Source organism: Mustela lutreola, chromosome 2 (assembly GCF_030435805.1).
Source record: "Mustela lutreola isolate mMusLut2 chromosome 2, mMusLut2.pri, whole genome shotgun sequence".
Taxonomy (NCBI): Eukaryota; Metazoa; Chordata; class Mammalia; order Carnivora; family Mustelidae; genus Mustela; species Mustela lutreola.
The window spans coordinates 87,349,647-87,377,239 of NC_081291.1; the positions used below are offsets into that span (position 1 = coordinate 87,349,647).

At 44.6% G+C, this 27,593-nt stretch overlaps 1 protein-coding gene across 6 annotated transcripts in view; it reads right to left on the bottom strand.

The window, feature by feature from the left end:
* KAT2B (lysine acetyltransferase 2B) overlaps positions 1–21,206 on the bottom strand; it is a 101,806-nt gene extending 80,600 nt beyond the window's left edge. For 4 of the 6 annotated variants that reach the window (XR_009350879.1, XM_059162504.1, XM_059162507.1 and 1 more), the window contains exon 1: positions 20,794–21,206. Coding sequence is in view for 4 of the 6 variants with exons in the window: in XM_059162504.1 (XP_059018487.1) it covers positions 20,794–21,084 (291 nt within the window). In the remaining 2 variants the exon portion in view is untranslated. Of the gene's footprint in view, positions 1–13,094; positions 13,200–20,793 lie in introns of those variants that run through there. The other 2 variants (XM_059162505.1, XM_059162508.1) reach the window with 2 other exon arrangements.
* Positions 21,207–27,593: the final 6,387 nt, after the last annotated feature.

Consider the following 27,593-nt stretch of genomic DNA (forward strand, 5'->3'; position numbering starts at 1 on the left):
CCCTGAAAACTAACAGGAAGATAAAAGGACAGAGAGAGCAAAGGAGAGAGGAAGAAAACACAGGAAAAACACAGAGCAGTCTAAACGTTTTGTCAGCCCCACAGCCCTGCAACTGTGCCGGCCAAGATGTGGAAGACAGCCATAAGTGGGGGTTCAGTCTTCAAAAGGTAGCAGGTCCAAGTTGGGAATGCCTCCTGAGCGTAAAGTAAATACTGGATTTCAAAGACTTAGTGTCAAAAGCAAAAGAAGAATATTAAAATACCTCATTAAGAATTATTATCTGTTGGTTACATGTTACAGTGATCTTGTGGGGTAGTAAGTTAAAGAATATACTACAATTAATCAAATTTAACGGTTGATTTTTCTCTCTCCTTTTTCAATGTGTTGGAGTGGGTTGAACAGTGTCCCCCCAAGTGCATGTCCACTTGGGGCCCCACATGGGATCTTATTGGAATATAGATGATTTTTGCAGGTATGATTACTTAAGGATGTTGAGATTAAATTATCTTGGACTTAGGGCCCTGAAACCAGTAAGTGGTGCTTTCATAAGAAAAAAAAAAAAAAAAAAAAGGAGAGGGAGATCATAGATACACAGGCCATGTGAAGCCAGAGGCAAAGACTCATTCCTTGGAGTGATACATCTACACACCAAGGAATGCCAACGACTGCCAGGAGGCACAAAAGGATTCTTCCCAGAGCCTCTGGAGGGTATGTGGCCTGCTGACACCTTGATTTCAGACCACGGGCATCCAAAACTGTGAATAAGGGAAGTTTCTGTTGCTTTAACCCACCTTGTTGGTGATAATTTGTTATAGCAGTCCTAGTAAACTAATACACGTGGCTAGTAGAAAATGTTCAGTTATATATGTGGCTCATAGTATATTTCCATTGGACATCACTGCAGTATAGTTTAAAAGGAATCTATCCCCCCTCCAAAACCCAAGTCTTTGCTGTAGACCATTACAGCTTATGCCTAGAATAGTCCCAACATTTTCTAAGTGGTTCTAAGTGGTTCAAGTTATACCCCTCTGAGATACCTGGAAATTCCTTGAGCTTGGCTCACTTGTTTCAGGATTTTTTGGAGGTGGCTGGGTGGGGCAGGATATACAGAGCACTTCCTACACATGTACATGCACCATGGGAAACATGGAAACCTCAGCGCACAAAAATTTAATACATGTGGGACTTCTTGCCCAGTTTACTAAAGAGGACATACTAAGTCCTTTAGGAAACATTCAATGCCATTAGCCAGCAAAGCACTTTCTGCCATGTGTTCCAAGCTACCACCCCATGCCCTTTGCCTTGGCCTTTATATCTCCTTTCCAGATGTGCAGGCCCAGCCACTGTTCTTCCAGATAAGAGTTTTCCTTCAAAGCACCTTTCCCAGTCTCTCCTTAATTAGGCAAGACAGCTGCTATCTACGGGAACTCCCACGGGGACTGGCCTGCGGCTTTAACTAAGTACCAGCTGAAGGACAACCTTTTAGGGATTGTGCTGCTAAGCCAATTACCAAAGCAACTAGCAACCCCGGCACAAGGAGGGGAAAGCTGCCAGATGACTTCGTCCCCCCCAAGACAGATATAGCAGAACCAAGAAGAAAAGGCCACTGGATTGCTTCAACAGGCCCAGGATAAAAATGGTTTTGCCCCAGTAGAATCCAGGGTTACATGGCAAAAGAATGCAACAGCGTCCGTTGTAGTCTGCAGAAGCCAGGACAGAGGATGAGAAGGAAGTTGAACTGGATAAACAAGCCATCGTGACTCAGAGGACAGACAGACAAGTGAGTAGAGTGCTTACAGTTCACTCAGTGGCGATGAGATGGGTGTGAAGATATTTGGGTGACATCCAGAGGAACAAGAGAAAGACAGCCAAGCTGACTAGAAGGATTCAGTCGTGCTTAAAATACTGGGAAGCCCTATTTGCTAGAAAACTGAAATCAGTGACAGGGATGTCCCAGAGCAAGAACACACTGAAGGGAAATTTATGGAGTAAAACTATGAATCCAACATTTATCAAGCACCCACAATAAGAAATGCACTTGAACAGTTGTTCTTATCTCATTCTGTATGAGGAAGGTATTAATTATTCCCATTATTCAGAAGAGAAAACTGAGGCTCTAAGATCTGCCTGAACATTTTCAGTCTATCCTGCAGAAGCACTGGGTATATTCAGGCAGGTGTCTGTGGTCCTGTGGTTGTGCGTGGAGGTCCTCACTCTATTTTACTACCTCTCCGCTCTGGGTTAGACCAAAGTAGAATGTTTAAGTCAACAAAACCATTATGAGATACAACTTCATATCCTCAAGGATGACTATAGTCAAAAGAGCAGACAATAAAAAATGTTGACAAGGATATGGAGAAACGAGAATCTTCAAACAGTATTGGAGGGGATGTAAAATATGTAGAAAAGATTTTGGTGGTTTCTTAAACACAGACTGATGGAACAGAATAAAGAGTCCAAAAATAAACCCTCAAATAAAATTCAAATGATTTTTGAAGCATCTCAGAGGCTCAGTCATTAAGCAGCTGCCTTTGGCTCAGGTTGTGATCCCAGGGTTCTGGGATCGAGCCACACTATCGGGCTCCATGCTCAGTAGGAAGCCTGCTTCTCCCACTCCCACTCCCCCTGCTTGTGTTTCCTCTCTGGCTATCTCTCCATCTGTCAAATAAATAAAATAAAAAAAAAAATCAAATGATTTTTGCCAAAACCATTCAATGGGGAAAGGAAAGTTTCAACAACTAGAAAAACTGGATATTCACCTGCAAAAGAATGATGCTGTTCGACCCTTGCCTCACACTACATACAAAAATTACTTCCGAATGGATCAGACTTAAAACGTAAAACCTAAACTATAGAACTCTTAAAAGAAAACAGAAGAAAAGCTTCATGATATTGAATTTGGCAATAATTTCTTGATAGGACACCAAAAACACGTGCAACAAAAGAAAAAAAAATGGATTTAATCAAAATTAAAAACTTCTGGGCACCTGGGTGGCTCAGTGGGTTAAGCCGCTGCCTTCAGCCCAGGTCATGATCTCAGGGTCCTGGGATCGAGTCCCGCATTGGGCTCTCTGCTCAGCAGGAAGCCTGCTTCCTTCTCTCTCTGCCTGCCTCTCTGCCTACTTGTGATCTCTCTGTCAAATAAATAAATAAATAAAATCTTTAAAAAAAAATTAAAAACTTCTGTGCATCAAAGAACACAATCAATAGAGTGAAAATGCAAACCACAGAATTTAAAAAAAAAGAAAACAAACAAAAAAAAAAAAAAAACAGGGAACCTGGGTGGCTCAGTGGGTTAAGCCTCTGCCTTCAGCTCAGGTCATGATCCCAAGGTCCTGGGATGGAGCCCCTGCATCCTGCATCCGGCTCTGTGCTCGGCAGGGAGCCTGCTTCTCCCCTCTCTGTCTGCCTCTCTACCTACTTGTGATCTCTCTCTAAATAAATAAATAAATAAATCTTAAAAAACAAAAACAAACCAAAAAAACCCCTCCCAAATACCTGGTAAGAGGTTAATATCCAGATTATATAAAGAACTCCTACAACCCAACAACAAAAGAATAAACAACCTAATAGAAAAAAATGGACAAAAGACTTGAACAGACATTTCTCTAAAGACATACAAATGGTCAATAAGTACATGAAAAGATACTCAAAATCACTAATCCTTAAGAAAATGCAAATCACAACCACCATGAGATATCCCCTCATACTCATCAGGATGGCTATTAACAAAAACACTGAAAAGAACAAGTGCTAGTAGGAATGTAGAGAAATAGAGAAACAGGAACTTTCGTGCATTGTTGGTGGAAAGGAAAATTGGCCAGGCACTATGAAAAACAGTATGACAGTTCCTCAAAATATTAAAAATAGAATTACCATATGATCTAGCAATTCCACTTCTGGGTATATACCCCAAAGAATTGAAAGTAGGAACTTAAATATTTAACTTCACACTCAAGTTCACAAAACCACTATTTGTAATAACTAAAACGTAGAAGTAACCCAAGTGTCCACTGACAGAGAATGGATAAACAAACTGTAGTATATAACAGAAGGGAATACTATTCAGCCTTAAAAATGAAAAGAAATTCTGACACATGGTTCAATATGGATGAACCCTGAGGGCAATGTGTTAGGTAAAATAAGCCAGTCACAAAAGGACAAACACTGTATGGCTTCATTTGTTTGGGATGCCTAGAGTAGACAGATCACAGAAAAGTCAGTAGGCTATGATGGCTGCCAGGAGTTGAGGACAAGGAAGAATGAGAATTATTGTTGAATGGGTATAAAGTTTCAGTTTGGGAAGATGATATTCAGTTCGTAGATACTGGTCGTTAGTGAGAGCTGCACCACAATATGAGTGTCTCTTCTTTCTTCTTTTTTAGAAGATTTTATTTATTTGAGAGTGAGAGAGAGCCCAAGTGGGGAGGGGGCAGTAGGACAGCGAGACCCCCCCCTCTGAGGGCAGAGTCCAATCATCCTGGGACTCAGAGATCATGACCTGAGCCAAAGACAGATGATTATCTGACTGAGCCACCCAGGTAGCACCCAGGTGCCCCAACAACATGAGTTTCTTAATGCTAATAAATAATTCATTTAAAAATGGTTAAGATGGTACATTTTATGTGATGTGTATTTTACCACAACTTAAAAAAAGGTGTTTTTGGAAGTTATAAATTTACCATAATGCCCTCAAACCTATACCAAAGTAGCTGCCTGAGAGAAATGAAACCTATACCCATACAAACCTTTGCACGCTCATGTCCACTCAACATGATTCATACCAGCTAGCCAAAGGTGGAAAACATTCAAATGTCCATCAACTGGTGAATACATACACAAAATAAGGATCTCCACAAAGGAGAATATTATCTGGCATTAAAAAAGAATGAGATGGTGATATATATTCCATAGGAATGAGCTTCAAAACATTATGCTAAGTATAAGAAGCCAGGCCCATACTGTATAATTCCATTTGTATCAGTTCCAGAAAAGGCAAATATATAGACACAGAAAGTAGATTGGTTTGTCTGAGGCTGAAGTGAAAACAGGTTTGACTGCAAATGGACATAAGAATCTTTTGGGGGAGATGGAAATCTAAAACTTAATTTTCCTAAAAGTCATTGAATTGTAAACTTAAAACCACAGACTTTTAGGGCATCCAATTATATCTCACTAAAGTTTTTTAAAAAGACAAGAACTGGGGCACATGGGTTGCAGGGCTGGTTAAGTGTCTGATTCTGCCCTGGGTTGTGATCTCAAGGTCATGGGACTGAGCCCTGAGATGGGCTCCAAGTTCAACATAGAGTGGGCTTGATCTCCCCTCCCACTAAAATAAATAAGTCTTTAAAAGTATAAAATTTTAAAAATTAAAAGGCAAGAACTGCTAATAACTAATTATCCTTTCAAATACAGGTCTTCTGCAAAATTTTGCCAAAAATGCGTCCCAAAATTGAGGTATATTTTCTTCTCAATATTAAAGAAGCTCAATAAGCTTCCTCAACATTAAAGAAGCTTAATAAGCTTCTTTAATATTGAGAGAGGGGGGAAGACCAGCAAATGGGGGTCTCCATCCTTGTCCTCCCCTGATCTGAAAAGGCAAAATAAGTCAGTGTCTAGGTAGCCACAGTTCCACTGTCAGAATTTGTCTTGGCAAAAGAGGAATGATGGGAATAAGTCATTAAGTAGGTTGCCCTGTTTTTAAAATGAATGGAGACTTTGAAACAATTAAAACTTGCTAATAATGAAAAAAAAAAAACTTGCTAATAATGAAGCCGTATTCACTGGTACTTCTTTTGGGCTCTCTCATTCAACACTCTAGACTTGCCGACATCCAACTTTCTGGCATGTTCACAGCTTCAATTCAAGCCTAACCGGACTCTAAATGGATTTCTGTACAGTGAATCTAGTTGCGCTCCTTGGATTGTAGTATAAACTGTAGGGTGCAGTCTGCGGGGGAGGGAGAGGAGACAGACTCATTCTGCAGATTCAAGAAAGGGAGTGAAAGCCAGGATGCAGGAGGTTGGGGGAGAGGGCTAACATTTTCATTTGCCACTGTAGTGAGCTGTCTGAATTTTCCTCTAAATGGTGTGCACGTGTTACTCTGGGGAAAAAAATAAATAAATAAATATATATATATATATATATATATATATATATATATATATATATATATCTTTTAATCCTATTTTCAAACAACAACACCTGAAGTCCTGAAAGCAGTTGTGATCCCAATAAATTTGGAAGCCAACTGCTTTCGAAGCAATTTGGATAATGCTCTTGGGATTTGGAGCTGGGCTTCTCAAACTTTAATCTGCTCCTGAATCACCCAGGAAATCTTAAAATTCAGATTCAGATTCAGTAAGTCTGAGGTGCAGCCCAAGATCCTGCTTTTCTTAAAAAGTTCCCAGGTGAGGACCCCACGTGGAGAAGCAAAGACCTGAAAGAAGAAAGTGGTCTGAGGGAAGTGCTGACACCTTCCTCTTTTCCCAAGATGAGCTTCAGTTTTCCATATTCAGTTTAAATGTAAATGGCTAGCTAATCCTTTCTGGGACAGAAATTCTTTCTCCACGTGAAAATCCTTCCAGTTCACACAGTTGTACCTGGAAATCCAGGAGACACCATAAAGCTAGGACTTGAAACTGGGATTTTAAAAAACTGGATACTTTTTTTTTTTAAGATTTTTATTTTTAAGTAATCTCTGTACCCAACGTGGGGCTCGAACTCACCACAAGATCAAGAGTGGCATGCTCCACCGAGCCAGACAGGTGCCCCCAAAATCTGGGTACTCTTAGTGTAAGAGAAAAGGAGAAGGTGGGAGTGGGTGTGGGAGACTTTCCTCAGGAGATATATTTGCCCGGAATTGAAAGTAAAAACAGAAGTGGAAGGGGAGAAAAGATAACCAGCGTGCTAATTCAGGCAGAAACGTCTCTGAACACCTTAATGAACAGTGCCATTTTGGTCTGGGAAGTCACGAGAACACAAAGCAAATACTGCAAAGTGGTCAAGGATACAGAAGGAGAATGGAAACTATGCCATGAGAAAATGACCCAGGTATTAACACTCTATTTAAACGCTCATCTTCCAAGCTCTCCAAGACGACTCCAACATCCTATCAACAGAAAACCTTCCTGACTTCACTGTCTGGAAGGAATCCTAGGCCTGGGCTGGAGCTCAATCACAAACTGCCCTCCTTATGCTAAATAATCAGGTCTGAATGAATGAAAGGCCCAACCTTTAGGCATTATCTAAAGAGCTGCTAAATAACTCCAGCATTATTAAATGGCCTAGGGATGGGCCAGACCCTGCACCACAACTAAGTCATGCCTCTACGACCAACCCAAGCACGCCTCTCCCCTGGAAGGGCCTCAAGAGGCCCTGAATGACACCAAGGCCAAGAAACTGGTGCCCCAGAACCCTAAACCCAGGCAATCCCTGAGTCTCTTCTTGCCAGCACAGATAGCTCAGTCCTCACCAGTGGAAAGACTTGTTAAACTGCTTGGCTGACATGGAGCAGGCCGGACAACCGGCTGACGGACAGAATTTTTCACTCCAAGCCTGTTGTTCAGGCACCAGGTCAGCGGGATGAGCAAAACAAACAGCGCCACATATGCTGCTTCTCTGGACAGCTCACACTCTCATGGTATACCCAGCATTATTTGGGCTGAGGCTCGGCAACCCCACACAACCAGCCCAACCTGCAAACCAAAACTTCCAGGCTGCGTCCCCAACTTTCCACACCCTTCATCTCTGCCCAGGAAGTCAGTGTCAGGCTAACCCTCAACCCCAACACCTCTTTTCAATTAGCCTATCCCCTTCAGTGCCATCCACCTTTCTCCCAGTTCCTGAGGCTCAGTACATCTGCATTCACTGCCCTCACCCAAGGCTATCTGACTCTTCTTTCCAAGTCTCTCCCAGATTGACATCTTCTCCATTCTCACTGGCAGGGCCCTGGGTCAGGCCTTCGACAGCCGGTCAGAAAAAACAGCTTCCTTCTCACTTTGAATACATCCCCACTCTCGCTCCATCTAAAATGCATGGAACCCATCACTCTACTCTAAAATGCCATCTAACAACGTCCAGCATTCCTGCCTAATACTTCCCAAGGCAATTATAGCCAACACCATCTTATTCCCTCCCCCACAATAACTCCACAGGACAAGTAATTCAATGCTTACATTAGGGGTGTGGCTTGCCTGAGTTACCCCAGCTGGCAAAGAAGCAGAGAGCCAAAACCAAAACCTAGAACATCTCGCTGGCACTCTCAAATATCTTGGGGTTCCTCCTTCTTAAAGTGCAAAGACTCGCTACTATTAAATGAATTCAGTCCAAAATTTTCTACTTGAAATTCAAGACTTTCTATCAGCTGGTTTCTTCTTTACCCAGACAGAGGTTCCTTCCCACCCCCACCCCCAACAATCCCTGTGTACTTGTTTTTCCTTTTTCTTTGATTTGGCTGATCTCTTTATTAAGATCAGTAGTTACCATTTAGCTCTGCTTTTAACTGAAACGGCAGATACCATTTTTCCAGCACTTCGACTATTCCAGACACCACACTAAACTAGCTAAGTGGATTATCTCATTTTATTATCAAAACACTTGACTACTAAAAGACACACCTAATTTAACACATCCGGAAAAAGGACTCTTGATGCTTGCCCACTTCTAGAACAGCTGTGCTGGAGGTCCTGACCAACTTTGTAAATGGAGCTACTATCCTTTCCATTGCTCAAACTAAAATCCTAGACCTTTGGCTCCTTTCTGTCTTTTGCTTACACCACCTCCCACAACAAATCCAGTTCTGTCGCTTCTGCTATTTTCCCCCTCCACTACCATCACCCTCGTGCAAGCCTCCATCCGCCGTCTACCCTGCTGCCATCTATACTGCCGTAACTTCAATTGGATCTCCTTCTCTTGCACACTTGACTCTCCTCAAAGCAGCCAAAGGGGATGCTTTAAGACCCAAATCTTTTCCAAATCCATCTGAAACAGCCCAGATGCCCAACAGCAGGTAAAGAGACAAACAAACCAGTACATCCGTACAGTGCAGTACCTCAGCAATAAAAGGAAATTAACCACTAAGGCATGCAGCATGGATGAATCTCAGACCACACTGAATGGAAGAACAGTGTGTAGTGTGTGGCATCATTTACGTGAAATTCTAGAGTATCGAAACTCATATATTGTGACACAAAGCAGATTAGTGGTTACTTCTAATTGAGAGGCATTTGAACAGCAAGGGGCAAAAGGAAACTTTCTATGGTGATTAAAATGCTCTGGGTCTTGATATGCATTCGGTAAAAACGAACAGAACTAGAAATCAAATCATTTCACCGTGTGAAAATTACACATACTCAGCCATCTAGCCCCATTTACCTCTCCCTTCATCTCCTGCGCTCCTCCCCTTGCCCCCATCTAGCCACAAGGGACACCTGGCCACCCTTGAGTATGCTAAGCCATTTCTACCCCCAAGTCTTTGCATTCCCCACCTGGCACCCTCTGCACACACATACAAATACATACACACACACACCCAATGGCTGGCTTTTTGTTATCATTCAGGCCCCAGACCAGGTCCCATCCACAGAGACACCTTTCTGGGCATGTATTGGAAGAACTCCCCAGGCACTCTCATTTACTTCTCTGTTTTCATTCTCTGTGTGGCATGTGGCACTTACCAACTTTCTGTTATTTTCTTGTTTACTGTCTGCTTCTGCTACCAGAAGCAAGCTATGCAAGAGTAAAAACCCATCTGTTACTGTATCCCCAGCATCTAAATCAATGCCTGGCTCATGATACATGATATAACAGTTTGTTGAATGAATGGGTGAAGTTGACAATATCACGCTCTCCATTTTACAGCTACGAAATCTGAGGCTTGTAAAGGGTAAGTCATCTCCCCGTGCTCACACAGCGAGGAAGCAGCACATCAGTATTCAAACCCAGGCAGTCAGTTCTCTGGGTCCACGCTCCAAACCACTCTGATGTCTTGCTCCCTTCACTTCTGCTTCTCTGCAGTTTTACACCATTGCTCCACTTGGGCTGAGCCTCTCTCCTACACCTCTACCTGCCCCAACTGATAAGGGGTTTTCCTCTGTGTTGACTTCATGTTTGATCATTCGCTTAAATTTTTCTTTCCCTCTAGACCTGTCTCCCCAGGAAGATGAGGGGATCCTTGTGGCTTTCACTTCCTTTTGTCACTCACCACCCACCAGGGCAGAGCCTAGGCACAGGTACCTAACGAATACTCATGCTCCGGCGGAGGTGGGGTGAGTCAGGTAGTCCTGCGGGTATGTGCAAATCCTGGGTTACATGACTCACTTTGCTATTTCAAAGTAATGCTGACCTTGGCTTCCTTGGCATTCTGCCATCCAGTTTCAACACCAGCTTGTTAGAGCTAATGCAAATTAGAGCTGCCACCATCAGTCACTATGATACTACTCAGATCTCATCCCTGTACTTCTGGAATCTCCGGCATACCACAGAAGGCTCGTGGAAGGCTGCACAGGCTGACAGCATGCAATGATGGGGGCTTTCTAGGAGGGTGGAGAACTAATGGAAGCAACCCCATGTGTCCTGCCCCGAAGTCACTGAAGAGATTACTCAAAGCCTCCTCCTAAGGTCGGGTGGCATATCATTCCAAATGGATCATTACAGACATTATTCACACTTCTTTGCGAAATACATGCATTCATCTCCTGATTAAAAAAATAATAAGCCCTCTGTCTGGGTATCTGGGTAAAGAGAGAAGAACATATTAAAGAAAGCCCATGGTAACCTTTAGTTTAAGTGGGCAGGAAACCAACAAAAAATATAAATAGCAGTTAGCAAACATGTCTTTGTAAATGATTTTTTTTCTAGTTCACTAACACCATATAGGCTTTTAGAATATATGGTATGGCTTTTTTCTTACTTCATAGGTTTTTGGGATTTGGTTTTTTTAAGATTTGTTTATTTAGGGGCACCTGGCTTGCTCAGTCATTAAACATCTGCCTTTGGCTCAGGTCATGTTCCCAGGGTCCTGGGATCGAGCCCACCATCCGGCTCACTGCTCAGCGGAAAGCCAGCTTCTCCCTCATCCACTCCCCCTGCCTGTGTTCCCTTTCTCGCTGTGCCTCCCTCCGTCAAATAAATAAATAAGATATTTTTTAATTTAATCTTTTTTTAAAAAAAAAAGAAGATTTTGCTTATTTACTTGAGAGAGTGAGGAGTGAGAGCGCTCAAGCACAAGCAGGGAAGGAGCAGGGGAAGAGGGAGAAACAGACTCCCCACTGAGCAGGGAGCCCAATGTGGGCTCAATCCTGATGGGGACAACAGATAGGATCATGACTGAGCCGGAAGCAGACATTTAACCAACTCAGCCACCCAGGCACCCCTCACTTCGTATGTTTTAACTCTGCTCGTCTCACAACACAACTCCCATGTAAGAATTTACTTCCAATTTGCAGAAGAAGAAATGGTGGTCAGAGAAGCTCACATCCTTCACTCAAGAGAAGGATCAAAGTAGGTGTGATGACTCCCCTTGCTCCATCTTGTCGAAATCCAGGCCATCAAACAAGTGCTGAAGGTCACCAGGTCTGTTGTAAGCTCAAAGGGAACTGCACTTAGCTCTGTAGGTAGAGTCAGAAGATGCTGTTCCAGCTCCAGACAGGGTGTGGGGGGTTGCCCTGCTCCTGGGACCACGTGGCTTTGGGCACATTACTAAACCTCTCTGAACCTCAGTTACTTTGTTTCTACAACACAATTTCCTCTCTTCCAATATCACAAAGCCTGTGAATATGAAATTATCCATTTATTCAACAAATATGTATTGAGTCCTACTATGTGCAAAGCACAGTCAGCGGACCTGGGACAGGAAGTAAACCAAAGTCCCTAGTGTCCCAAAAGAAACAATATGATTTCGCGTGCGCGCGCGTGCACGCGCGTGTGAGTGTGTGTGTGTGTATGATTTCCAAGTGTTGAAAAACGCAGTAAAGGAAAACAAATCAGGTAAACTTAAAGAGTGATGGGGAGCTGCTTTTTCTGAGAGGGGGTAGTCAGGAAAGCTTCTCTGAAAAGTTGGTATTTGAGAGCAGACCAGAACGAGGCTTGACAATAAGCCACACCAATGTGGAGAAGAAGCGTGTGCAGTGCAGGGGATATCAGCATATATAACTGAGTGTCAGAGATGAGAGCAATTCAATATTATACAGATTCAAGGGGCATCTGAGTGGCTCAGTCAGTTAAGCATCTGACTCTTGGTTTTGGCCCATATCATGATCTCAGGGTCCACATTGAGCTCCCCGCTCAGCAGAGTCTGCTTGAGATTCTCTCTCTCCCTCTTTTTTTTTTTTTAATTTTTTTAAAAAGATTTTATTTATTTATTTGACAGAGAGAGATCACAAGTAGGCAGAAAGGCAGGCAGAGAGAGAGAGAGAGAGGAAGCAGGCTCTCTGCTGAGCAGAGAGCCCGATGTGGGGCTCGATTCCAGGACCCTGGGATCATGACCTGAGCCGAAGGCAGAGGCTTTAACCCACTGAGCCACCCAGGCACCCTCTCTCTCTCCCTCTTCCTCTCCCTCTTCCCCCACCCCTCCCCTTTGTGTGTGCACTCACTTGCTCTAAAAAAATAAATCTTTAAAAATATAGAAAGATTCAATTCTATTTCAATTGTGATGGAAAGTGAATTGTCATAAGGAATTTAGACAAGAGCTACCTAAGCAGAAATTTAAAGCAGCCCACGGTAATAAATGTAGAATAAATGGCAAGATAATGTAACATGTCCACGTACATGCACACACAAATTAAAAAGACAAAAATCCTGTTGTGTTAAATACATCAACTACAGAACAGATTACTTCATAAGTGGACAGTCCATATGATTCCGTTAAACAGTAAGTTTACATATTTCACAGGAGTTTTCAAAGAAGAGCTGTTATGCCAAAATTATGTTTTGAGTAATTATGTGTTCCTCACTGCCACTCCTGAAAAGAGATGGCTTCACACGTCCGGGTACTGGGGATGTGAGGGGAAGGGGGGTGAAGGAAAATGCTCTCTTTCCTGCATCTCCATCCCATAGGCCAACACACAACACAACACAGAGATGTCAATGCCTACCAGAGTGTTAGGTGCTGGGCTGTAGCCAACCCTCTAGAAACTCTGCCACAGCTCCCAACACGTATGGTTCTGCATGGCTTGCAGGATACGACAGATAATTCTAGACATCTTCCAGAACCAAGGCTGTGGGACAGCAGGGCTCCACACGTAGATTTACGAGTAAGGACTCACCAATACAGATTCCAGAGGCAAAGGAACTTTTCAGGCTGGGCATTCCACCAGCTGTGACATCACAGGCCCCCAGCACCCACCTCCCTAGCCTTCTGCCCCTCCTCCGTCCCAGTGCTTATCTACAGCCATCCTTGGTTTCTTGTCCCCATTCCTGCCCTCATGGGTTCTTCCCTGTATTCCAAGAACTTGCACATATGCTAAATTCTAAAATATCAAATTCCCATCTTCTCCTTCAAAGATTTCATTAAAGTTCATGTTAGGAAGTTGTCCACATCCTAAGACTTCATTCCTGAAAATGGTTGGCGACTTTTAAACTCGTTTTTACATTAAGAACATGTGTCTTTACAAATTACTCTATGCAGTAACAGGGATGCAGCTCACAGACATCATGTGAGTGACAAAAGCCAGATGCAAAAGAAGTCAGACCACATGATTCCATTTACGTCAAATTTCAGAAAAGCAAAAGTGATCTCTAATAATAACGAATAAGGGTTACCAGAGGTGAGAGGAGACAGCAGGGGGCCTGAGAGGTGCTGGAAATGCTCGACAGCTTTCTCTGAGTGGCAGCTGCATGGCCACGTGCCTATGTGAAAATTCACCAAGCTATATGCTTATGATATGAGCACATTACTGTCTGCATAATAAAATGAAGGAAAAAATGACTTTCCTTCAAATTGCGCTATAATAGTGCTTTGTGTACAGTCTCCCACGGAGCTGTTTTGGGACTTCTAGAAGTCCAAGAAAGCCAATTCCATACCTCTCTGGTACATCTAGCACCTTCCACGGCCTGGGTAGCCACCACTTTCATCTTCCTTCAATGAGGAATTCTAATGGGCCAGCACAGTGACCATTCTTGATTGTCAGCTTTAAAACAATCAAGGGCATGCATCTGTCTGCCCTAGGCCAGTAATAAAAAACGCTTATTTTGTCTGCTTTATGGCCTGCACAGTTTCAATGAACTAGAAAAGCCTTTGAACATACCTCGCAAAAGGACTAACAATAAAAGTCAAATGACAACCATGGAACGCCTGAACCGAAATCCTCTTTGTAAACCACTGAGAAGACCATCCCCTTCACCCCATGTGCAAGTTTGGAATGGGGATGCAATAATCGTGCACTGGATAGAAAATCGACTACATGGCCCAGCTCTTCCCTGAGCAACCACTGCCCTTGAGGAAGCTGCTTAACCTCTTTGGGTCTTGGTTCCCTGCTAGTAAAATGACCTTCCTTACCTTCCTCTTGCCCCAGGTAGAAGAATCAAATGACACAAGGCACATAACACTGTGGCAAAACACCATCAACAAAACAGCTGATACCCGTGAAAAGTCTCCAAAAGCAAACTAAAACTAACGTAGGTGGGCTACCTGTATCCTAGAACTCTCCCATACGCTAACCCACTCCATCCTCACAGTAAGTGGATGAGGCGGGCCCCGACTCCGACCTCACTTGCCGGACACTGTTTCGTGGCTGCCCGAAGGCACCTAGCACAGAGGGAGAAGGAGGAGGATTCTCCCAGTATGCTCAGGTAGCTGGCCAGTCAGCCCGCCTCCAGTGCTGCCACAGGTGCTTTGAGTTTGAATCAGATTAGGAGGAGGAAACCATTAAAAGTAAGAAACGGTTGACAAGCATTCCTAAATAACAACCTTCCTCTGCTGGAGCAGGGAGCGAACTAAATCAGAAGGCACTGAGCCTTGGAAATCCGAGTTTTATTGGCACTGATCAGAGTATCCAAATCTTTTATCTGAGAAGCAGATGTTCTGATCGTTCCAAGTTACCTCACATGAAACTGGGTATTTTACCCTCAATACTCCTTTATGATAGGTTAGACCTGGGGATTTACCTGACAGAAATAGAATTAAGTCCTGCCTATGTGGACAGGTAATCAGGTTTAGACCTGCTCAGTGTTAAAAAAAAAAAAAAAAAAAAGACAAAATAATCCACCCCCAAAAAATCAAAATCAAAACAACACACCAGCACTGCATCACCAAACGCTATTTGCAAGCACATGCTTCCGAAAACAAAACACTCCTCAGCAGATTTTTGTTCTCTTTTGCCCTGTAAACTACTTTCTCAATTACATAAAGCTGCAAATCGCAATCTGAAGGCTTTGCAGGCTTGAATTTCCATCTTCCCTGAAAGTTTATGAGGAAACAATTTAATTTGGTCATCTTTCTCTCCGGCTGTTTGTATTGCTCCTGCCAAATATTTTTCCTATGTGTGCCTGGCTCCACAATACCACAGCCTCTTCCAGAAGTCACCACACGTGAAATAGCTGTATGCTATAGATTTTTGTGGCTGAAGACCACTCTTTTAAAAACATTGCATCTAAAAACCAAAACCAAAACAAAACAAAAAACCAAAAAAAAAAATATTGTATCTACACCCCTCCCTGTTTTGTGCTTTGCTGTAATCATACAGCATACATACTTACAAGTCTCCAAAAAGGTATTTTTAATTTGGTTTCTGCTTGCAAGCTGTGAATTGATACAAAGTATCATCTTAAAGAGGTGCCCAGGACAGAGGAAAGTTTTTAGGGAGACAGAAGAGTTATAAGACTAAACTGTAGTGATGGACACATAACTATGTACTTTAACTCAAAAGCATCTGACTGCACACTTACAGCTGGTGACTTTTATGATCTATAAATTATACCACAGTAAAGCTGTTTAGAAATATGCCCCATGATTCACAAAGTGACATTTTTCAGGTTTCAAGTGTTATGCAAATTAACCTTAAAAGCATTACTTTTTCCTATGTTGCAAATGTATTCACGGTATTATGGGTCAATACAGTTTTCCTCTAAAACAGGTTTTCTCAACTCTAGCACTACTGTCACTTGGGGCCAGATAACTGTTGCGCAGTCTGGCCTGCGCAGAGTGGGATACTTAGTAACATCCTGGGCCTCTATTCACTACTTGCCAGTAACACTCCTTCACCCACATTGACAATGACCAAAAATGCCCCCGGACATCACCAAATATACCCTGGGGAGTTGGGGATAAAAATAGCTTCTGGGTAAGATCCACTGCTCAAGATTTTGACAGTTGAAAAAGAAATTTGCTCTCTGGAGGAGTGACTGACAAATACAACGGTGTTGTGGGCTCTCCACGGTTTTAAGGCTTGCTCTAGTGCCCCATTCACCAGCTCCTAGCTGGTAAGCAGGTAATTTTTCTCTGCCTCTGTCCTCTGCATATTCTACAATCAGTGTTACTTTTAGATTATAAACCATTATTTTTTTTTAAGTGAAGCCTAATTTTATAGCCCGTGTCACACTTCAAGTATGGCATTCAGCCCAGAATCAAAGCAACTAGGTTCTCCATCAATGCTCTGTGGCCACTGACTGACAGACAATGCAGCAATTCCACTTACCCAGCATCAATCCAACACTTTTAGGTTCCAGGAACTTTGGAGGACCCTTTCTCTTTTAACTTCAAGGTTGAAGTTATAGTCTCCATTTTATAGAGGAAGTCATCAAGGCTCAGGGAAAAACTGAATGACTTGGCCCAGCCTCACACAGTGGCAGAGCTGAGATCTGAGATTCTCTAAATCCTACGTTCCTTCCTGACTTCTACATTAGCAGTGTATTCCCCACTCTGGACTGCCGTAGGGGCTTACCATGGGCCAGACACAAAGCTGGATGCCTCATACATATTAGCCCAGTTTAAATCCTCCCTGTTATGCAATGAGACAGTAGTATTATTCCTACTTTACACACAAGGAAATGGAGGCTGAGGCAAAGTTACTGTCCAAGGTCACACTGCTGGACATCCTGAAATCTAAACACAGAAGCACATGCTCTTGGTTACTATACCCTAGTACTTCCTTTCAGGTATAAATGGCCTATTTCATTAGGAAGAGTCAGTGAGGTTTTTTAGTAGATAAATTATACTTAAATTCAAGGAGACTAAGATTTGGCCTACCCATCCATTTACTTGGGTTTTTTCTGTAACACTAAAAACCCAGTCCGGTGGACCCCTGTGAGATACCTAGAAATGTATAATGTTAAAGAATTCCCTCTACCCAATTGTCAAGAAGCAGTCAGGCTAAAATTTCACTACTACTTCTCCTTAAGAACTAATAATTTCCTCAGTTTCCTCTTCTCTTGTTCATTTGCCCAGTCAAGAAGAACCACAACACTTAGAATCCTTTCAGAGACAAACACATACCAAATAATCACACACTTAAAAATTGTGATAAAAGCACTAGGAAGGAAAAATAAGCACAAGAGGGTGCCAAACAATTTACAATGGGAGGGCTGGCCAGTCAGGTAAAGGAAATTCAAGGAATGTTACATGTGCAGGAAGAGTTGGGAATTAATTTGAAAGTGAGTCAAGAAGAGCTTTTAATCCCAGTAAACAGTATGTGCAAAGGCCCTGAGGTAGAAGGGAACCATGCTCACTTAGACTGAAAAGGAGCCAGACATAATAGTGGTCAGGCAATACAGGGCACTGTGGACCACAGCAAAGGGAAATGAAGGGTCTCAAGCAGAGGTATAACATAGTTAGATCTACATTTTTAATGATTACTCTGACTGGGTCACACAGAACCAAAGGGACTCTCTGAAGCAACCTTTGCCAGAACATAGTTCAAAGAACTCTACCCTGGATCCTGCAAAACAAGTTTGTTTGTTTCTTTCTTTCTTTCTTTTTTTTTTTTTTTTCCTCTCCAGGGTGTGGCATACCACCAGAGCTGTGAACTAGCTCCCTCCTCCTTCTGTTTCATTTGTGAAGTTTAAAGGCCAGATCTTTTATCAGGTCTGGGACCTGTTTTTCTTTTAATAGCCCCCAATAAACTACTCATCTCTTTCCAGGTCCCTCCTCATTCTCTCACCTCTCTACTCCCCCCAATTTGCCAAGGGGACCATCAGTAACAAAAGGCAGAGGAATCTGTCCTTTTGGGGCTTTCTTAGGTGAAGGATAGAGACAAGCTGAGAAAGAACCACTCACACCCAACAAAGCAGTTTAATAAAGAAAAAGAAGGGGGGGAAAAAGGCAAATCAGAGAGAATGTCACTCCCCAGGTTAAAATTCCTGGATTCCACAATGCCTTCTTGGCCACACACATTGCCCCCCAACCTGGTGGCCTCTGCCAAGGCGGTATTAGCTCCTTCTGGCCCAGCTCCAAGCTTTCACAAGTGCTTTCAGTTTCTCCACTTCAAGAAGCTTCGCGTCACCCCACCCTGTGCTGCCAAGAGTCCTTAGCACCCGCTGACACTTCCTCCAGGAAGCCATTCCTACCCCACCCATGCTCCAGCCCAAGAACTGCTCTCCTCTGAGTTCTAACACCACCTTGAGAAAGCAGGTTTTCCCCCCCATCATTGTAAATGGTTCACTGCCCACCTCCCTGGGCCTGAAAACCCATACATGCCCACATGCACGCACACATACACATACACTCAGTAGCTCCAGAAAGACACATTCTGGGGGTCATAGTCCCAGCATCCAGCACAATGCCTGGCACCTAGTTGAGACTCCTCTAAATATTTAGTGAATGAATGAGCAAATGAAAACAGACACTTCCAGAGTCTCCCAGGACCAGAAAAAGAGGCCTCTGATGAGAAGTTTTCCCTTCCTGAAAGTTTGGTTGTTAATGTGAACAGGGCCCCTCAAATCACAAATGTTAGAAAAGGGCCTAATATTTCACTCCTGGAAATCTGAAAGGATCAAAAATACCAATGCAGAGCACATAACACAGGCTCATGGTTTGGGGAACCAAAACTTCAGGGAAGTTTTCAGGTATTAAGGCAATAGCAGGCAGCTGGGAAAGAAAGTGTTATTCATGGGAACCCAATAAAAAGCCAGGACAGAAAAGCTGAACTGACAGTTCCTATGTGAGCCCATTCTGGCTGCGGAACGTCAGGTCCACCAAGGACCTGAGCTTATTTTCATTTGTGGGCACAGTTCTCCCTTCTGCCCACTGCACTCCAGGTCTTGCTATTAGTCTTAATGTCTTTTTATAACCACCTCTTGGCCCATCACCCTTCTTAGAAGTATACTCCCCTCTATCTTTTTCGCAGTCCTCCACAAATACCAACCATGTATTGCTCTCAGAGGAGGGCAGTGTGCTTTCTTGACCGAATTCGAAAGGGATTATAATATACTGCCCGGGTCTGAATTAGGGACTTGCTCCTTGAAGTGTGGTTACTGGAGCAGCATCACATCTGCTGAGAGCTCATTAGAAATGCAGAATCTCGCCGGGGCCCCCACCCAGGCCTATAGATTCAGAATTAGAATTTTAACAGTTCCCCCAGGTGATTCCTATGCACCTTAAAGTTTGAAAAGCACTAGAGCTAGATCCTACATTTGTCCAACAAATATTTATTAAACCCATATAGCGTTAAGTACACGGTAGGCATTCAACATATAGGTGAGGATGTGAATGGTGTGGGGAAAAGGGTAAGCACAGACTTCTCCCGAGGTTGAGAGGCTCCAGTAAATACTAAAAACAGCTTCGCTTGGAAGAGAGGTTCCAGCAGGATTAATAATCTTTACATTAAAATTCAGAAGTGGCCCCTGGAGCTTAGTTGTGGGAATCTGGAATCTGGGAACTTGACCCTGTTTGCAGCAGGCCGGAGATACATGGGAGGTGTGTGAGTGAGTGTCTCTTCCCCGCCTCAGCCACAGGCCGCAGGAGCTGACAAGGCCAAGTCCCCGCCCCCCTCAGCTGTCACCCTGTCAAAACAAAGCCACTGCTGACAGCGCAGGGCCAGCTTGCCCCGCGGCCTCGGCCAATCCTCTCACCCTGGGAGCACGGCGCCCACATCTGGATTTGCAGCTGAGGAGCTACTGGGGGCCGAGAGCTGGGACGCAAAGGGGATGGCAAGAAACGCGTGTCCTCAAACTGAGCAGTAGGGCCCGCCGCGCTGGGCTGTCACCTTGCCAAATCCTGTTTACACCTCGAGCAGCTGGGACAGCGTTTTAACTAAACAAGTAATAATACAATAATGACCGGGCTGTCACCGCGCGCAGCAGCGCCTCCGCCCTCAGCCCAAGGAGCCGGGAGCTCCTGGACCCTCGCCTCGGTGTGTGCCCACGTTCCCTCCCCGCGCGTTCCGCCCCTTCGAGCTCCCAAAGCGCTGGGAGTCCTGAAGCCTATTTCACTCTCACTCTTTCCACTCAGCTCCTCCCAATGGGACACGCGGAGAGGACGGGGAAAGAGGGGGCGCTCAGATACCCCAAAAGAGGTTTCCTTGGCCCTGGGGCGCTCTCCACTCAGCGCAGCTCCACTCTCTGAAAGGTGCCTCTGGCGAGCTTCTACAGAGCAACAAAGCCCCAGGGCAGCCTAGGAGCGCAGACGCAGAGGGGGCAAGAATGAAAGGCTCCCGATCTCCGCGATCCCCTCCGTCCAACCCAACAGGACTCTGGTCCGAGAAGCAGCTAATTGGGCGCGGGCGACAGCAGCACTTCCGCGGTGCAGCGGCCCCAGGCGGGAGGAGGGAGGCGGGGACGGGGGCTGGAGGGGGAGGGGGCGGGGGTCCCGCAGGCAGGGCCCTAGCCCCCCTGGGCGGCCGGGGAGCGGCGAGCGAGTACCTTGCAGGCGGAGTACACTCCGAGTTTCTCCAGTTTCTTGGCCCGCGGAGCCGAGCGCAGTTGCGCCTTCTTCACCGCGATCCGGGCCGAGCCGCCGCCTCCTGGTCCTTCGGCCGTGCCCGCCGCCGCCACTGCCGTCGCCGGTCCGCAGGCGCCCGAGCCCCCGGCGGCGGCGGCGCACGGGGAGCCCTGCGGCGGCGCGGGCGGCGGCACGGGGGGCTGCGGGGGCAGCGCCCCGAGCCCGGCCCCTGCCCCGCCGCCGCCCGGCCCGGCCCCTCCAGCCTCGGACATGCCGCCCCGGAGCACGGCAGGAGGCGCCGAGTGTCAGGCGCCGCCGCCGCCGCCGCCGCCGCCGCCAGGGTCTCCCTCTCGGGCTCTGGTCGCCGGGAGAGCGAGACCCTCCCCCCACGCCCTCCCGCCCCCTTCGCCCACCCCCCTCCCCGCCCCCGCCCTCCCCCGCGCGCGCCGCTCGCCGGGCTCGCTCCGGCCGCGGCCCGCGCGCTGATGGTGGCGGCGGCGGCAGCTGCTCCCCCAGGAGGGAGGGGACTAGCGGCTCCGCTGCCGCTGCCGCCGCCGCCACTGCACACGCCCTCCCCCGGTTCTCCTCCCCGGGGCTCTACTCCGCGCCCCGGCCGCGGACATATTCCTGGGGGCTGCGGACTAGGGGTGCCGGGGGAGTGCCAACCTCTCGGTGTATGTCGGGCCCGGACAGCCCCCCTCGGCCTCCTTCCCGCTGCCCGCGGGGTTCCTGCCCCCCACCCCCGCGCCTCGGCACCTAACGCTCGCCCGCCAGGGGGCGAGGCCAAGCTCTGGGTGAGGATGAGGGAGGGGGTGAGGGTGGGGGTAGGGGGCTGGAGCCCAGGCACCTGCTGGCCGCCTCCATCTCTGCAGCCCGCCCCCTCCCCCCCCCCCCAGGCCGCAGCCGACCCCCGCTCTCCCGAAAGAGGCAGAGCCTCCCAGTTATTTGTTCTTCCACTCTATTCCACCCTCTCCGAACAGAGACAACTTCCTCCACCCTAGCGGGAGCCAGAGGAAAAAAAATATTTTTGAAAAGAACCCGTTCAAGCTAATCCTTTTCTTTGTTGCTAATTCACCAAAATAAAGGCGTAATGTTTTCTATTTCTCTTTTTGAATACTTTTCTGTGCAACTTTTTTTTTTTTTTTTAATTAAGGACGCTTTCTTCCTACAACAATTTCTGGATCCCATCTGCTAGAGGAAAAAAAGAGGGACTGTTAATACTTTCTGTAATTTTTGTTTAAAAGCACTGGTTGTTAAAAAGAATGGCTGTCTAAAAGAACTATCAAAATGGAAACTATTCACAGTGGGAAAAGTTTGAATACAAAAAGTTTGTTAATAGGGCTCATCTCTGCATGGTGGGATTATAACCTTGTTTTTTTCGTTTATATAATGTTCCATAGTTTTCAAAATTGGTATCGCTAGTATTCGTATTACCCATGAAAAATTTAAGCAGCGTCCAAAAGAATGAGTGTTGATTGGGGCTTCACAGTTAAAAAAAACAAAAAACAAAACTCGACTCAGCGTTTTCAACTATTGTTGAAAACTGTCGTTTTCATTGTTGACGACAATGAGGGGGGTGGTGTTTAGTAAGGTGGAGTGCACATTCCAGTTTGTTTTTGTTTTTTTTGTTTTTTTTTTTTTTTTGAAAGTTGTGCACTCCTGGTCGGCCTTTCTAAAACAGTTTTTAAAAGCCCAGCGCTATTTCTCAGGACCCTTCACAAGTGCTGTGCTTTCGTAATATGAGTCATAATTTTTGTGTGATATGGGTCATAATGTGCGTATTATCAAATTCTTTGCATGCCATGTAGCTCTTAGCCATAGATGCCTTAAGGAATGTGCTTTTCCCTGGAAACATGCCCCTTGCAGTCCCAATTTTCCAGTTAATTTTCTCTCTTTTTTCCCCTCCCAGATTCTCTGTGTTCTTTTGAATGCAGAGTGATGTGTTAAAATGAAAAATAAAAAGTTTGTGTATCTAAACAGCAACATTAGACAGCTACAAAATGAAATAGCCTACCCCAAGTTGAGTCCAGCCTGAAGTCCAGACTCTGGTCAGGTTCCATCAGAACAGTCTCCTGAGAGATTGGTATGCTTCATTTAGGACTCCTCTCTCTCTCTCTACTGAGGTTTTACAGATTATTAGCCATTCTCACCACACCAGGATGGGAATCTTAAAGGCTGTGATCCCCTGATCAAAGTCTAACATCATGATGGTAGCAGCTATTGATAGGGGTTTGGGTTCCACATGTAGGTGTTTGTCAAACTGGTGGGATGGTCCACTTGAGATCTGCACATTTTACTGAATATGAATACCCTCAAATATTTTTTTGAAAGTTGGTAATACTGAACTCCAGTTCATGGGGTTCATGCTGAAAGTTTAGGGGTACAGTGCACTATCATGGTATCTGCAACTTGCTTTGAGATGCATCAAAAATGGTAAATTCGGGCAGCTGAATGGTTCAGTCAGTTGAGCTGGCTGCCTCTTGATTTGGGCTCAGGTCATTATCTCAGGTGGTGGGATCCAGCCCTGCAACCAGCTGTGCACTCAACTTGGGGATTCTTTCCCTCTCCCCCTGCCCCTCCCCCTGCATGTGCTCTCTCTTTCTAAAATAAATAAGTCTTTAAAAAATTTTTAAAAGATTATCTCTCTCCTTCTCCCTCTGCCCCTCCTCCCCTCCTACCCTCTCTTAGAAAAAAAAAATTAGGGGCACCTGGGTGGCTCTGTCTGTTAAGCATCTGCCTTTGGCTCAGGTCATGATCCTGGGGGGTCTTGGGATGGAGCCCCACATAGGGCTCCCTGCTAAGCAGGGAATCAGGGAGTCTGCTTCTCCCTCTCATTCTGCCCCTCCTCCTCCTCTCCCTCCCCCTGCTCATGCTCACGTGCTCTCTCTCTCTCATTCTCTCTCTCCCAAAGAAATAAATATCTTTTAAAAAATTGGAAATAATTTTTTTAATTAAAAAAAAGACAAGGCATCTGTGAATGGACAAATAGGCAGATGAACGGATTAGGTGATAAAGTAATTCCATAAAATAATAATTGTATGTAGGTAGTGAGTGTAGGAGTGTTCACTGGGCAATTCTTTCAACTTTTCTGTTTGTTTGAAATTTTCCATAATAAAATGTTGGGGGAAAACCCTAGCTTCAATATTAACTCACCCATCATCTTCCCCCTGCACAGCTGGCCTCAGAATTCAGGAGGCAGGCAACTGTTCCAGGATATTTCGAAGCAGAAGAAAACAAACTCATTTCAGTCCACCCTGAAAACCATCACTGTCTGAATGGTGAATGGCTTGTGACATCAACTGAACATTATTTTTCATTATTTCCCTGCTCAGAGCACCCAGATGACACACTGCCTTAGGCTGCAGGCCCACAGTTTCAAGGCCTATTCAAATTGTGTTAAGAACACCAGGAAGGGACATTTCAAGGGCAAAGGATTCAGGAGGCTTATTGCCTCTTCATCATCAGGCTGTTGTGAGCATTCGGTAAGTTACTGTGTGCGGTGCCCTTTTACAAAGTGAGTACCAAGAAAATAAAAGGCAATGTTTTGGTTTATAAAGTATTTAACACTGTGAAAGGCTTTCAATCTAAAATGGAACCAGAGAGGGGCGCCTGGCAGGCTCAGTTGGTAGAGTATGAGACTTGATCTCCAGGTTGTGAGTTTGAGGCCCATGTTAGGGATACACTTTACTCAATAAAATAAATAAGTAAAATAAAATGGAACTCAAGGATATGCAGTGGAGAATCTCCCACACGCATCCTCAAAAGAGCAGAACTTAAGAACAGAGGATGATTTCCTATAAATGCCTGATTTATAAAAGACAAAGACTTATCTCCGGACCAATGAACACGCACTGAGAATCTCTTCCCATCTTCAAGCCGATGAACTTTCCATCTTCAAGCTGCTTGGACTCTGGCTACACTTCCTTCTTGCCCATAAATACAGCCCACCCCAAGCCCTCAATGGAGTCACCTGTAACTTGCTACAGCATGTTTTTCCTGAATGGCAATTTTTTTGCTATTCCCAAAAAATTCAATTTCTGGTAATTTGAGCTTGCCTCAGTTTACCTCTTTATTGAAGTGAATACAATTTAGTTAGGAAATGAAGCCCAATTAGAAAATGAAGGGCTTGGGGAGTAGGAATTGTAGGGGGCAGTTTGACCACTGGAGTTTACTTCTGGCATATTAATACTATAGAATATTATTATGCTCCTGTTAAAAGAATGACCTTTATACAAATATAATAGCATAGCTAGATCTCCAAGAAGTATTGAATGAACCTTGTACAGTATAATACCACTCATATTAAAAACTAGAACACTGACAGGTAAGCCCAGTTTTGTATATGTTCAATAAGGACACGTAAAAATGTAAAAGCAAAAGCAACAGTCAGAAAGATACATGGCAAACTCTTAAATGTATTTATTTTTCACTGGGCATCCTTGAAAATGAAACTGATTTTTCTTGGGATGCCTGGGTGGCTCAATCGGTTAAGTGTCTGCCTTTGGCTCGGGTCATGATTCCAGTGTCCTGGGATGGAGTCCGGCATCAGGCTCCTGCTCCGCTGGGATCCTGCTTCTCCCTCTCCTTCTGCCCTATCCCCCTGCTCCAGCTCTCTTTCTCAATCTCTCACTCTAAAATAAATAAAATCTTTTAAAAATAAATAAATAAAAATAAAACTGATTTTTCTCATTTTTTTTAATCCCTAGTTCCTCACTCAAAGTTCTTATTAAGACTGGTAGTCATTTCTACCTATAAACTCTATGTTCCATCTATTCATATTTCTCTTCATGGCTATCATCTCTTGCCCAGACTACTAATAACAACTTCCTAACTGGTCTCTCCGCTTTTACCCTGGCTCTATCAGAATCCCCTCTTCAAAGGACGGAGTTTTAAAACTGTTAAGTACAAACCTGATCCCACAGTTCCCTGCCTGAAACCCTTTAATGGCTTTGCACAACTTTTAAAAAACAGTCTTGGGGATACCTGGGTGGCTCAGTCAGTTAAGCATCGCCTTCTGCTCAGGATCCCAGCGTTCTGGGATTGAGTCCCGCATGGGGCTCCCTGCTCAGCGGGGAGCCTGCTTCTTTCTCTGTCTGCAGGTCCCCCTGCTTGTTCTCTCTCTCTCTTTCCCTGTGACAAATAAATAAATAAAATCTTTTAAAAAATAAAATACAGTCTCAATTTCACCATGTGATTGGCAAAACCCAACCTCTCCTAAGCCCTTCTCCCCAGCGATTGGCACACGCCTCCCAGCTCAGGAAGCTCTTTTCCTGCCACGGGCCACGGGGCTTTCCCATTGGCTCTGCTGCCTGATGCCCTCCCCCAGACAGCGCGGCTGGTCTCCGCACATCTAGTGTGACTCGCACAGACATAACTTCTCATCTGAGAAAGGCAAATTTTGTGACCATCTATTATTACTGCAACCCCCAGGACCTTTTGGCCATATTCTTTCCTACCAAGCCAACATGGCTTCTGTAAAGCACCAACAAGCGTGAATGCACAGGGAGACTGAAACTGTCTCCGTGGAGGGCCTAGTCCCCACGGGCTGAGTCTGGGTCAGGTGGTATCTGAGTACCTTCGGCCTAGAGTGAGGCCAGTGGCTGGCATCCTTTCCGACACAGCCACCTGTTTTAGAGATAACAGCTTGATGATGACTGTAAAATAAAGTCATGTGAGGGACACCTTGGGGCAATGTCCCCCTGGAAAGAGTGGCTGTAATTAGTGGACATTTGTTCTAATAATCTCCAAAATAAAATTTTTCCTTTTAAGGAAAAATTACTGGAAAACAATTATAAAATAATTCCTAGGGTTCGGAGACATAAATTATTTTTGCCTAGTTTTCAAGCATTTATGCTATCAAATCCTCATTCCTCCAATGAGTCTTAGCTATGCCCCAAATACCATTGGTGCCAACTTACTCATTTTTATTTTTAATTGTTCCTAATAACAATTTTCCATATTTAATGTGAATAGGCCTAAATGTGTTTGACCAAGCATTGCCCTTATAAACAGAGGTCTTTCCCCATTGTCATTGTTTTTGTCTTAAATTTTAACACATATGTTTGTTTTTCAGCCTTTCTATTATTTACAACAAAGGTACAAAGTAAAAGAAATGAAGACGTCTTTCTTCTGAATTCAGGCTCATTGGCTGACTGCTTTTTTAGAGCAATATGTGAGTATCTATCTCTTTGAATAACTTGAAAATTATATTTAAAAAATCAAATTTTGGGGGCGCCTGGGTGGCTCAGTGGGTTGGGGCTTCTGCCTTCGGCTTGGGTTGTGATCCCAGGGTCCTTGGGATCAACCCCGCATTGGGCTCTCCGCTCAGCGGGGAGCCTGCTTCCTCCTCTTTCTCTGCCTGCCTCTCTGCCTACTTGTGATCTCTGTCTCTGTCAAGTAAATAAATAAATAAATCTTTGGGAAAAAAATCAAATTTGGGGGGAACCCAACACAGTCAGTAGAGCATGCAACTCTTGATCTCAGGTTTGTGAGTTTGAGCCCTATGGTTGGGACTATTAAAAAAAGAAATCAAATTTTCAAAGAACCAAACTTTGGTATGACCTAAATTTTCTGTAACAATTTTCCATATCAGAATAGAGTTATTCCCTCACTTTCAGGAAGTTCACATTCCAACACTTCACCTTATGAAAGAACTAAGTTAGTGTGGTAATGGGCTTTTTAAAAATAAAACCAAAAAGCCTCTTCAGATTGTTTTCAGTTGGTGAAAACAGCTGCCGGGATATTTATTCTATTTTTTTTAGTAGACTTTAAAAAAAAAATC